We start from the raw sequence: 12,740 nt of genomic DNA, 5'->3' as shown, positions 1-12,740 counted from the left end.
TGGCTCCTGACTGTGACTGGTTGTATGCCTCAGTGTGGCTCTGCCTCCCTCACTCGCTCGCTCCCTCTGCTCGCTCGTTCTGTCGGGTGATGCGGACGAGCTCTTATTCCTCCACTTTCCTCCTGTGTGCTCCGTGGATCGTTGCTGCAGCTGACCCTGGAATTATCTGGCATTTGTCAATTTGAACAGGATGAAAACCAGGTTTCACTTCTTATCTGGTCCCTGTGCTTTCTTTCTGTGTCTTCTGTCAGGTGAGTAAGAAGCTGGTAGCATGAAATCTACTTGTTGCTTTAGGGAAATGTAAAAAAAAAAAAAAAAGCAATAGATCTAATTATTTTTGAAGGCTACATCTATTGGGTTATGTAAAATTTAATGCAGTGCATCAAGGAATCATGCATGTGTTCAAATCCTTAATCTTATACAATCAGGATAACAGTAATATGTTGCTGTAGTTGCTGCTCTCTGTAAGAGACATACTGTGTTAAGAATAGGTGCCAAATGAAATCTCATCACTCAAGTTAGAAAGAAAAGAACTTGAAATTAAAAAATGTCAAAAAAGGTTGTGAAACTGTCAAATTTAGAGTTCTACTTTGGGTGGTAAATGGTAAAGCAGAAAAACATAGATCACAGTTAAACTGTATAATCATTTAAATATGCAGTGAGATTCCCATGGCTGACATTGTGCTCCTGTCCAGGAGGCACATGTTCAGATGCAGAGCATAAGCTCTTCTCTGGGATATTTTCCAACTACAACCAGTATATACGGCCGGTGGAAAATGTATCTGATCCAGTCATTGTGCAGTTTGAGGTGTCCATGTCACAGCTGGTCAAAGTGGTAAGTAGCAAGAAAATGTTTTTCCTCAGTGTCGGAGCTGATGCCCGGAGTGTTTGTGATTTATGGGGCAGCTATTTCACCTCTATAAAACAAATATCACTCTGCTTAATAAACATGACCTTAGATTACTCTCGCCTATAAAGAGTAGAAATTGTAGAAGATCTGTGTGTATACAAGGCTTAAAACTTGTGTTTTTACATCTCAAAGATATAGTTTGTGTGCTGCTTTGCAGACTTTTACTGAAACAAAATTTAGGGCAAGGTGGTAATTTAGACACCGTATCATAAGCTTGAGATACCTTCTCACGTTACACAGTAGCCCCTGGGACCTAGATGAAAGGGCGGATAATTGGGCTGTTTTTCTGGCCAAGACAAGATGGGAAATGTCAGCTGTCTGAGTACCTCTCAGGCACCCCCTATCACTCAGTCACTGCCACTTCAGATGGGCACTCCTAGATTTCTCTGCTAGAGTTTGTTGACTGCAGACTGCCGTTCCAGACAGACGACTGTGTCACTTGACACAGACAGGTCGAGCGCAGGTGGTGATAATAAGCATAGCAAAGGACTGTTTGGCAAGCAATACAGCTTCATTCACACAATAAATTGTTTGGAAATACAGAATGTACTATTTATTTGCTTTTTTAAGGAATATGTTTTTTTAGTGTTTGTCTCTTTTTTATTTTATTGTTACCCTTATTCCACACATTGCTCTCTTTTAACCCTTTATGTCAAACAATACTTTGGTGTTATAATGGTCTAACAGAAAGAAAATGCCGGTCAAAAATAGGTAACATTATTTCACTGTGTATAAACTAGTAACCATGAGGTGACACCTTATGCATCTTCTTTTGCCTCTGTGCAAACAAGGTGTTTTTATTTTTTCAAAGGATCTAAATAAATATTAAAGATCTGTCTGACCAGACAATGATGATACGGAGAGAGAGATATTTTGTTACATGATCCTTAACTCATTTAAAGTAGCAAGCCAAGCTAGAGTGCTGATGGATGACTGTTATTCCCTCTGCACACCTGGTGCTCCAAACTCAGAAGCATTTGGTTCACCTTCAACAACTCCAACATGGCTATATGAGCTAATTTAGAGCATCAATACCTTATGGGCTGGGCAAACTAACATTATCTCACAATCAGGGATCAAACCACATGATCACTTGGTAATGGCAATGTGCATTTTGGTCTCAGAGGCTGTTCTGCTAAAGATAGTAGATGTAGTATATGATCTACAGCCAACATTCAGTTCTTCCTTGTTAAAACAAAATCTGCAAATATTAATTTAATCATCTGATTTTGACTACAAAAAATTATTTTGCTTCTTTTAGGATTTTGAGTGATTTAATTATGAACCACAGAGTGTGTGTCTTATCTATCCAAGTGACATGAAATAACTGTTCTCCCAAAGGTATTCAGAAGAGGTTAAACTAAAGCCTTCTGTCAACCATTGAATCTAAGAGCTATTCTGGATACAAGATGGTCACATGAATGGTTAATGTTTGCGCTCAGTCATGAGATTGGTTCATTCACGGTCTAAGTCACACAGAAATCTGACCCTCAGTTGTTTTGTCTCCCATCTTTAGTCCCTCTGCTCCAGCTGTATCACTGAATTGCTAGTAAAAAAAATAAAAGTTAAAGGCTGCGACCTACAAGCCCCAGCTGTCATGTGTATTATGCTCCAGGCATGCGGGACTCAGGTGCAGATCTCTGAAACCTTTTGCGCTGATGCTACAGAAGCACAGACAAAAATCTCAGCAGTGAATTGGATGATTGCCTGTGACAGTTATTATTACTGTTTTAACTTTATTAATAACATGTACTTAGTTTTCTTTGCTTCAGTGTCCTCATTATCTATTATCTTCTACCCTCTTCTCAGGATGAAGTCAATCAGATCATGGAGACCAATCTGTGGCTGAGACATGTAAGTTTATTGTTCAAGACTGTGCAAACAGACCTTGAGCAAGGACATCAAGTCTAGATCCAACCTTCTGTCATGCGTGATTCTTTGGAGCTAGACTGACAGGTTGAATTATTCATAGGAGGAAGCTTTTTAAACACATTGATCCGTGTGATCATATTTTCTTTCAAAAAAAATCAAATAAACTGAATGCACTTACATTTCATAACCAATTTGCATTTTAAAAAAATAATTTGACAGTAGTTAAGAAATCTAGAATATCCGAATATGGAATATTCATCCATTATGGGTTTGTACAGTTAAAGTGAATCTTGAAGTGAAAGTTCAGTGATTATCCGCTTTTTTTTTTTTTTTTTTTGCAATGCTGCATAGTGCAATGAACTAGTAATGAGTCAGATGAGGTAGGGCGGGTCTCCTGTTCCAATTTTACATGTACTGAGCAAGCACACATCTGTGACAGAGCCAGTCTTCTACTAAATGTTGAGCTTTAATTGTTTTTTGGGGTTCAGGGCTGGAGCATTGCTTCTCTTATGTTAATGTCATCTGTTGTTTTTAGTATGTCTCTGGGAAATACTCATCAGGGGCGAGACACATTTCTCCTGCTCTCCATCCCATCTTGCAATACACTCTGGATACATACTGTTTTGTAATTAAGTCAAATTTTTTACAGCTCTCTGGGGTTGCTTTGATGTACTGGCTTCATGAGCCTCATGAGGATCACTGGCCGTCCTGATGAGCAGTGTTCAAAAGATCCATAAAACACACTATAAACTGTGATTCAAGTCACACGTGTACTATATATCCTTGTGTTTATGTGCTACCGTTGGAGATAATGACATTATTTCTTTATTTTATGTGGAGCATTTTACAAGCAAATGCATATAAAAACTGACAAGAGATAATTACCAGGAGGAAGCATTTTCAGACTCATTATATTAACTTTTTTTTAACTTTTCAGCACGCACCTCCATGGCTAACACTGTGGTTTTTCACTATAGTTTATCACAAAGATAGGCTATAATACTTATTATGATACATGCTGGCTTACTGACATTTCCATTCATGCCAAAATCCTACTGTGACACGACTATAGACTAGTTCTTTTGATATACCGCCAACTGCTGCTTTGTATTAGTTGTTTCTTTAACATACCGATGTTTTTGTAATTAATATGTTCTAGCGATTAAATATGTTTAAAAACATTTTGAATGAACAGGGTGGAAGGTAATTATTGAACTGTCACATTCTGTTTCAAGCTTTAATCTAACCAAACAGATCTCCAGAAAACTGATTTAAAACCCCTTTACACATGCATCAAATTGACTCTGAAACTCATACCTGTTAATTCTCAGACTTTTTTTTTATGTAAAAGAAATTTTTCTGCTCTGTTTCTCAGATCTGGAATGACTATAAACTTAAATGGAACCCAAAAGATTTCGGAGGCGTCGAGTTTATCCGAGTGCCGTCCAACAGGATTTGGAAGCCAGACATTGTGCTGTACAACAAGTGAGCATAATAACAAAAACCTGGCACAGAGTCTTCATTGATTGTTTATTGCTGCAAAGGATGTCTGTACAGTAACAAAATGTTATCGATCTACATTGTTCATTCAGCATGGGTCATTTCTTCTTTTGAAGATTCTTAGGGAAGCTATACATAACATCACATGGTGCATTTACTGAAACCCCAGGGCATCTTTTTAATTGATATTTTCATAACTCAATAGTTGCTTATATCTATCTGGTTAGTATTCAGTGGCTCAGTTGTCTTTTACTGTCCTTCCTTTCAATGTTCCATTCTCACTCTTCTTTTGTCTTTTTCTACAGCGCAGTTGGAGATTTCCAGGTTGATGACAAAACAAAGGCCCTGCTTCGCTACAATGGCGATGTCACCTGGATCCCTCCAGCTATCTTCAAGAGCTCCTGCAAGATTGATGTCACATATTTCCCATTTGATTACCAAAACTGCACAATGAAATTTGGTTCATGGACCTATGACAAAGCCAAGATCGACTTGGTGCTGATTGGCTCAACTATTAACCTCAAGGACTTCTGGGAGACAGGCGAGTGGATGATCATTGATGCACCTGGTTACAAACATGATATTAAGTACAACTGCTGCGAGGAGATCTACACTGATATCACATACTCTTTGTACATCCGTCGTCTCCCTCTTTTCTATACAATCAATATGATCATCCCATGCCTCCTCATCTCCTTCCTCACAGTGCTCGTCTTCTACTTGCCCTCTGACTGTGGTGAGAAAGTAACACTGTGCATCTCTGTCCTGCTGTCTTTGACTGTCTTCCTCCTCGTCATCACAGAGACCATCCCTTCCACCTCACTAGTGATACCCTTGATTGGCGAGTACCTCCTCTTCACCATGATTTTTGTCACTCTCTCTATTGTCATTACTGTTTTTGTGTTGAACGTCCACTACCGCACCCCGAAGACACATACAATGCCCTGCTGGGTAAAGCGTGTGTTTCTTGAACTGCTGCCCAGGGTGATGTTCATGACCAGGCCAGAGAGAGATCCTGAGAAGGTGACTGTGGCTGGCAGTGTTCAGACGATGCATTCGAAATCCTGCGCCATTCATTCATTAGGTACTCTACAAAAGCAGCACAAACCTCAGGCCCTTGCCAACAGCGTGGTGTCAAGTTTAACAAACCGGCAAAGACTTTTTAATAGCACAGAGCTTTCCAATCTCAATAACTTGGGTGGAGACTCGATCAAATGTCCTAGCTCTGGGTTCTTGTGTTGTGAGGGCCGCTGCAACTGCTGCTGGCAGAAGAGAACCGGCAAGTTGCCTGCAGATTCTGGAGGAGGGAGTGGAGGACTGAGCAGCCTAGGAGCATTGAGTGGAGGCAGTGCTGTAGGGTGTTGGAGTGGGGAGTCAATGCTCCAGCTCAGAGTCTTTGGATGGAGGAATAATGCCTCTTCTGTCTCTTTCTCCTGAGGTCAGGGAAGCTATTGAGAGTGTCAAATACATAGCAGAAAATATGAGACTACAGAATGAAGCAAAGGAGGTGAGTACTCAAAAAAGCAAGGCTAAAACCATTTAATGTCATACAGCTTTCAAATAAAGAATTACAATATTGCTGTAACATTGAACATGTTTTTTGTCTTGATCCTCTCATAGGTTCAAGATGACTGGAAATACGTTGCCATGGTTATCGACAGGATCTTCCTATGGGTTTTTGTGCTCGTGTGCATCCTAGGAACAGCTGGCCTTTTCCTCCAGCCTCTATTACTTGGGGAAGATATTTGATTCAGTTTGACAAAACTAATACTAATACTGCAGACTGCTGAATTCCGAGCATATGTTTCACAGATGCTTAGAAAAAGTTTCAAAGCCAAGTCGAAATCATGACAAATGTTGATGGTAGAAGTGTTTCGTTTTGTTCATAGATTCATAAATCTTAAGGACATGGCTGCATTTAGGGTGATTTTAACTGAAAATGTTTAAGTGTCTTTAAAAATGGTAAAATGTTTCCCGAAGCCAAAGCCAACACAGACTCAGATACTCTGATCATTCAACAGGTAAGCTTCACTAGAAGTGAAGACTGGGGCACATTATTACATGAAAATGACATAACCTCTCTATAGCTGTGATAGTTTGCAGGCTGTTTTACTTAATAGTCTCACTAAAGTGATGTATAATATCATGTGTGACAGACTTCTGTGGTTGTGTATCCTTCTGTATTTATCTTCTGTATGTAGTTAAGCTCTGCTAATGTTTGTGACTGTTATAAAACCAGCTACAAGAAGTCAAGACAAGCCAAATGGCTTTATGACTTGTGGAATGCTTCAGTCTCAGAATGAGACTTGAATAGGATGCAGCACTTCATAAGGTACTGTCTACAGAACTGTTTTGCAAACGACCTGTGATTTTTGTTTGGATTGATAAATAGTGAGTAATTATATTAACGCAATTAGGCCTATATAGATAGACATATTTCAGGTACTTGCTTTGAGCTTTTTAACAATAAAAATCGATTTTAAACAAATATTTTTTATTACTTCATACAAAGGTTAGTACAGTAGAGTGGGAGGGAAAAAAATCTAATTCACCACTGTGGCAATATACTGTACTTGGAATAATTGTCATCAATATTGGGTAAAACCATTTGCAGGGTATCACATACAAGATGGTCTTCCTAGCGTGATGGTCCAGGGTCACCTGGCACAAGACGATAGTGGGAGTTGAGAAGAGATCTCAAAACTTCCCTGTAGGTAGCCGACAGTTGGTGTCGTAAGCCACCCCCTGTGTTGTGGGCCTCTTTCACTGCTCTTTCAGACCATCTGTCTTCTCTGTCCAAAAATTTGAACATTGGCTGGGTTTGAAGTGCACTGGGATGACGTGCTCGGGAAAAACAAAACAAAACAAAACACCTCCTCAGTTTCTCCGACAAAGCTGCTATATAAGGGATGACAATGTTATTCTGTTTGTCATTCTGTTTCTCCCTAGTTGGTGTCCGACATTCTTTCCTGTGTATCTTTGCTGATTTAATGAAAGCCCAGTTAGGATAACTACATGTTTTAAGATAAGGGGCAGGTGCCACTGGGGTTTAAATGCCTGGGACTCTCCACCATTTAAAGAAAGATTGTAGGCTAATTCTTACTTCTTTCTTAAAGTAAATATATCGAATCAGGCCACAGAAAATTCTAAGTTGGGTTCTTTATGCTTCCAGACATCACATCGAACTGTCAAACATTATAAAATTTAATGGAGATGTTCAGGTTTGAAAATCAAGCAGTGCAGTGTGTGTTTAAAGACTGCCACCCTGTGGTAAATCTTTGTTACTACAAATTACTTCCTGTTCATTTTATAAAGGGATATGTAGCCCAGTTTGTTCTGATTGTTGCTATAAAATATCTTTATTTGATCACACATCTGAAGTCACTACAAACAGCTGCTGCTTACCTTTAAAATGGTTGCTATTCGGAAAGTGTAAAACCTATGAAAATGTCATTTATGAATTGTGAGGATACTGGAACCATATGACCACACCATACACACACACATACAAACACACAACTTTAGGTTAGGTAAAGGTTTGGTCAAAGTTAGTATAATCTGTTTGGTCAGCTGGATCAGAATCTTTCTTTAGTCAGTGTCAACCAGTGCACTCTTCAGAAAAGCTAACGTGTGTGTCTCTGTGAGTGGTTGCTTTTTAGTTTGCTTAATTTGTGGATTAAACTTTTATGGAGATTGTATTGCATTTGAATCGCTATAGTTATTTTCACTTTTCATTGTATATATATGTCCTCCATTGTGCCATAGTCAAAGACATACAGTTAGTGGAGGTTAGCTGGTGATCCTAAATTGCCCAGAGGTGTGAGTGTAAATTGCCATCTGTTTGTCTGTGTTAGCCCCGTGACAGACTGTTGACCTGTCCAGGGTGTACCCTGCCATTTCCTCCACCCCTCACTACACTCCCACCCAAACCAAATTGCATAAGCAGAGGAAAATGGACGGGTGCATTTCCTCAGTGCAAAGTGGAAAGTGAAAGAAGATAAGTACCCTGTATTGGGTATAGTTGTCAGTACGTCAGACTGACTTATTATACAGAATCAGAGCAAGGTAAGACATCTGAAGAAGCAAATTATCTGACAAAAAGAGAGAAATAGAGTGTTAGCAAAAGCTAAATGGGTATATAATGTATATGAGAGTAAAATAGTATAACAGTACAGTGTGGTAAGTATTATTTGTTTGTAGATATTATTTTTAATCCTAACACGTAAATATCTCTCGCTACCATACAAGGAGCAGGTAGGGGTATGTTATATTTGCATGTTTGCATATGGTTATTTACTTTTTAACCACTCTGTAGTTTTGGACTTTGAGAAGCTTTCAGAAGATACGCTGCAGAGGGTCTGTAAGGGCGGCTCATTTTCTATAATGATGAACATAATAATCGCTCTTCTGTGTGAGTGCACTAACAGATAACATCTACATCTTTAAGTGAAACTGTTTTCTATCTATTTAATCTGAAAGGATTCATTTAATTTTTCACTTCTTTTCTTCAAGGTGTTCTGGCAAACCAAGTCATAAGCCAAACTGAGGGTAAGTTCAGTTTCCTTCATTACAAGATATGTCTCTTCTGTATTCCTAAATGTTACTAGGTTGCGCTCATCATTACATATGTTACTCACTATGATGTCACGCAGATATTTTTCCTGCAAAGATCCTGGCACAGCAGACGATTATAAGTGAAAACAGTGACCTTATTGTAACATGCAGCACATTTGGGAAAAAGAAAGACTCCATGGTTTTTATTTATTTGTTAATAAATGAGTGGGGAATCCAGTATCTCCCCCAGAAGAAAGATCGAAGTGACACTACGTTCATCATATCCAGAGCTGGTCTTCATCACAGTGGAAATTACAGCTGTGTTTATTCCCCGAATCATTATACACTTTCTGAAGTAGCCAAGAAAGGAGACGACATCATTCAGATTCTGGTCATAGGTAAGTGTTTTGACTCCTGAACACATGATGTCATTGTTATTTCTTTCCACTCATTTTCTCCTGTTTCCATGCAGCCAATTTTCTCCCAGCAGATATTTCAATAGTTGGGTCATCCACTGTTCATGAGGGAGACTATGTTGAATTCCAGTGCACAGTGTCTCAACACCTACATACACTTGGTGGATGTAAATTTATCTACGCTTACCTGAGGAAGAATGACACGATTCTGCTAGTGCAAGTCTTTAATGTCTCTCAGATGCTGACAACTTTCATCATCGATGGTGCAGTTTTGAGGGATTCAGGTCATTACAGCTGCATAGTGCTGCCATCGAAATGCTTCTATGAGCATGAGCACACAGTTCATGGAACAAACAAAGTATTTCTTCAGGTCAAAGGTAAGAATGTCTGTATGCTTCAAAAATCTTTCAAATAGATAATTTTTTAATTTTTTAATTTTAGTTTATTCTGTCTTTTTGTGCTTTCCAGTGAATTTAATCTCTTCAAGGTTACTACGTTATGGAGTGATAACCTTGATGGTATTACTGGTGGTGTGCCTTTGGTGGATCATACAACAAACAGGCAAATGCGCACATGCTGGAGGAACGGCAGGATGAGAGAGGGGGAAGATCTAGATCAGGAGTGTCAAACTGATTTTATGTTGCAGGCCACACACAGCCCACTAGTTAAGTGGTGAAACTCCCCTTTCTGTCAGTGGAAAGAAGTTACATATTTCCCTGTTTTTATATATGAGAAAGAAAAAGCTGCTGTAATGAAGAAATAAATCCCCCGGGACAACTCTTTGGACTTATGGTCTCTGTGATGACAAGAAGAAGGACAGTCAAAGACAGCAGGACAGAGATACACAGTGTTACTTTCTCACCACAGTTAGAGGGCAAATATTTATATTTATATTGTAAGATATAAATAGCTCATTGCCCAGATTGTCCAGTTTTGTATTTTATTTATTTTTATTGTTGTTTTTTAATTGTAGTCCTAAAAAATGTATATTTCTATATTAGAAAGTAAAAAACAGAAACCTTTCTGTTAACTGTTTATTGCTTAATGACTTTTTGTATATTTAATATTAAATTTCATTTTTTTAATTTGAGAAGAATTTTCTAGCAATTTTTTCAAGGTTTTACAGCAATAATACATTTTGACAGTCATTGAGGTTACTTTGATTTCTAACACACAAATAAGAGATCTTATGAAGATCATGATCAGCAGTGTGCCAAATAACATGTTTTTTTTAACACTAAAGGCACTGTAAAATATGGGTAACTAATTGGTTTTCTTATCTTGAGCTGTAGAATAAAAAGGCTGGATTGATCACATCATTCACAAGAATAATAAAACTAACATTTACAGCTTATTATCACGATGTTTTTGTTCTTTTGCACCAGCGGGGTTGTATCTGTTAGTTCACTGAGTGTCACCGGAAGACCACAGGGTATATATGGTGTGTGTTTCATGCTGTCTGAATTAGAATAGTTAATTCTGTCATGAAAAATGGTGAACAGAAAAGAGGCAAGCTTATGAGTGTCTAAACAGAGATGGCCATGGCTGCTACTTAACTTCAAACTGTTGAACCACAGATGATCTGCCTGCAAGATCAAGCCCACAGTTTTCTTCCCCTATTTGCCCTTCAGTCCACATTCCAGCTAATTCATGACCGAAGCGAATGCTAATGCAATTAAAAATGAAAGGGATACTTTTCATTCTGACTTATAGCATCAAGTCAAATACATTTCTGGGATGTTGATTTGGTTAATTGATTAGCAGACCGGTGTTGTCGGCTTTAGCTACGCTGGATAGGCAACAATAAGGTAACCCCCAAAAGCACAAAAGGTTTCACAGGTGCAGGCCACTTACCTAGCCATTTTATTCTACAGCAGTAGGGTTACCACATACAAAGCTGTGAAAGAGGTATTTTGCTTTTGCTTTTTTGCAAAAACTGCCTTAAAAGTCTGATGTCAGTAGCTATTCCCCGGTACAAACTTCTGTTCCCAAATTCAAACAGACTCTGTGGCACCACTGAGAGTTTAAAAGAGCCCAGAAATTTACATCTCCAATAAAATGATTGTAGTGGCTTCTCTCCCATCTGTTACAATAAGGTTTAAAATACATGCATCCATAGAAAAAAAGATTTTCAATGTTCAACAGAGTTAGAAGTTGAAGAAGCAGGAAGTTAGCTCGCTATCATTTCTATCTAAAGATGAAATGCCATGTACTGACCCAGAGATTTCTAAAAAACTAAAACGTATGGCTTGTCAGACATTAATAAAGACAGAAAGAAATTAAGTAGTGTCAGTGTTTGTATTGAAGTTGGGCTAGCTGGCATGTAATGATATGCTACCTGATGGTTAGCTACAATGCTATTGTTAGAATAATGAAATAATAGAACATAAATAAATCAGCACAGTGAAGATGGGGGATGAATGTAATTTTTTTTTTTTTACCCAATGGGCAGAAAAAAATGCAATCATATGGCAGGGCAAAGATACTGAAAACAGACCAAACCTCAGTCAAAATATCACCTGAGATGATCCATCCAAAACATGTGTTTAGTCACTAATATGACAGATTATGGCCACTCTTGGTAGGTTTATCATTTTCATTTCTTTTAAAATAATAAAAAAGGATATGCAATGTAGATTTTCAGCATGATTTTGTCTGTGATTGTCTTTTGATCTATGACCAAGCTCAAATTGATTTGGTGCTGATAGGGGCTCCTATTAACCTGAAAAACTTCTGGAGCAAAGGTGAATGAATTATTAATGATGCACCTAAACGTGATAATAAATACAAGTGCTGTAAGGAGATCTAAACAGATATCAAATACTTTTTATACATTTGCAGTTTTCCTCTTTTCTATGCAGTCACCATAATTAGTCCTTGCCTCCTCATCTCCTTTCTCACTGTTCTTATCTTCCAGTGTTGGGGAGTAATGGGATACATGTACCAGCGTTAAGTATTTAAAATACAAATTGTTTGTTAATTACCAGGGCAGAGAGTGATCCTGAGAAGGTGACTGCTGGCAGTGTTCAGACGATGCATTTGATAACCTGTTGCTTTCATTCGTTAGATACTCTGCAAAAACAGCAGCACCCCCCATTTGAAAAAAGAAAATGCAATTTCATATTGAAGTTAGGATTCTGAAATCAGGCCTTTGCCATAAGCTCTCTTTTATGATATTCATGTCACTAAATTGCCCCCTGTGGCTTTTTGTGTGGAATCACTGTCCTCAATAGTGGCTAAAAACATTTGCCCAGTACCACATGCAAAGTGGTTAGCACTATTCTTCACATTGAGACAGTCCTGGGCTTAAACCCAGGCAGGCTGAGCTTACATGAGTTTTATATGGGATCTTTATCCTCTCCTGCAAATTAGAAGACAAGATAAGTTAATGCAGCCTATCTTGACCTAAGACACACTTGCAAAAGAGATTCAAAGTCAGATCTACTGCACTAATAAAGAAAGACTGCGACTCTCTCTTCTTGCTTAAA

At 38.4% G+C, this 12,740-nt stretch overlaps 2 protein-coding genes across 2 annotated transcripts; both read left to right on the top strand.

Moving 5' to 3' along the window:
• chrna3 (cholinergic receptor, nicotinic, alpha 3) lies at nucleotides 1–8,524 on the top strand. The gene is given in 7 exon segments (XM_040010627.1): nucleotides 1–251; nucleotides 696–835; nucleotides 2,720–2,764; nucleotides 4,158–4,267; nucleotides 4,588–5,638; nucleotides 5,640–5,789; nucleotides 5,903–8,524. Coding segments are annotated over 7 exon segments (1,686 nt in total). The 5' UTR covers nucleotides 1–190; the 3' UTR covers nucleotides 6,032–8,524.
• Nucleotides 8,525–8,688: 164 nt separating this feature from the next.
• LOC120720830 lies at nucleotides 8,689–10,218 on the top strand. The gene is made up of 4 exons (XM_040010628.1): nucleotides 8,689–8,830; nucleotides 8,935–9,234; nucleotides 9,309–9,629; nucleotides 9,721–10,218. Exons 2-4 carry the CDS (start codon nucleotides 9,033–9,035, stop codon nucleotides 9,846–9,848), a joined length of 651 nt encoding a protein of 216 aa, XP_039866562.1. The 5' UTR covers nucleotides 8,689–8,830; nucleotides 8,935–9,032; the 3' UTR covers nucleotides 9,849–10,218.
• The last annotated feature ends 2,522 nt before the right edge of the window (nucleotides 10,219–12,740 follow it).

The sequence above is a fragment of the Simochromis diagramma genome, unplaced genomic scaffold (genome assembly GCF_900408965.1).
Source record: "Simochromis diagramma unplaced genomic scaffold, fSimDia1.1 OVJJ01000603.1, whole genome shotgun sequence".
NCBI lineage: Eukaryota > Metazoa > Chordata > Actinopteri > Cichliformes > Cichlidae > Simochromis > Simochromis diagramma.
Note: the sequence above shows the minus strand (reverse complement) of the source record. Positions and strands in the feature narration are given on the sequence as shown.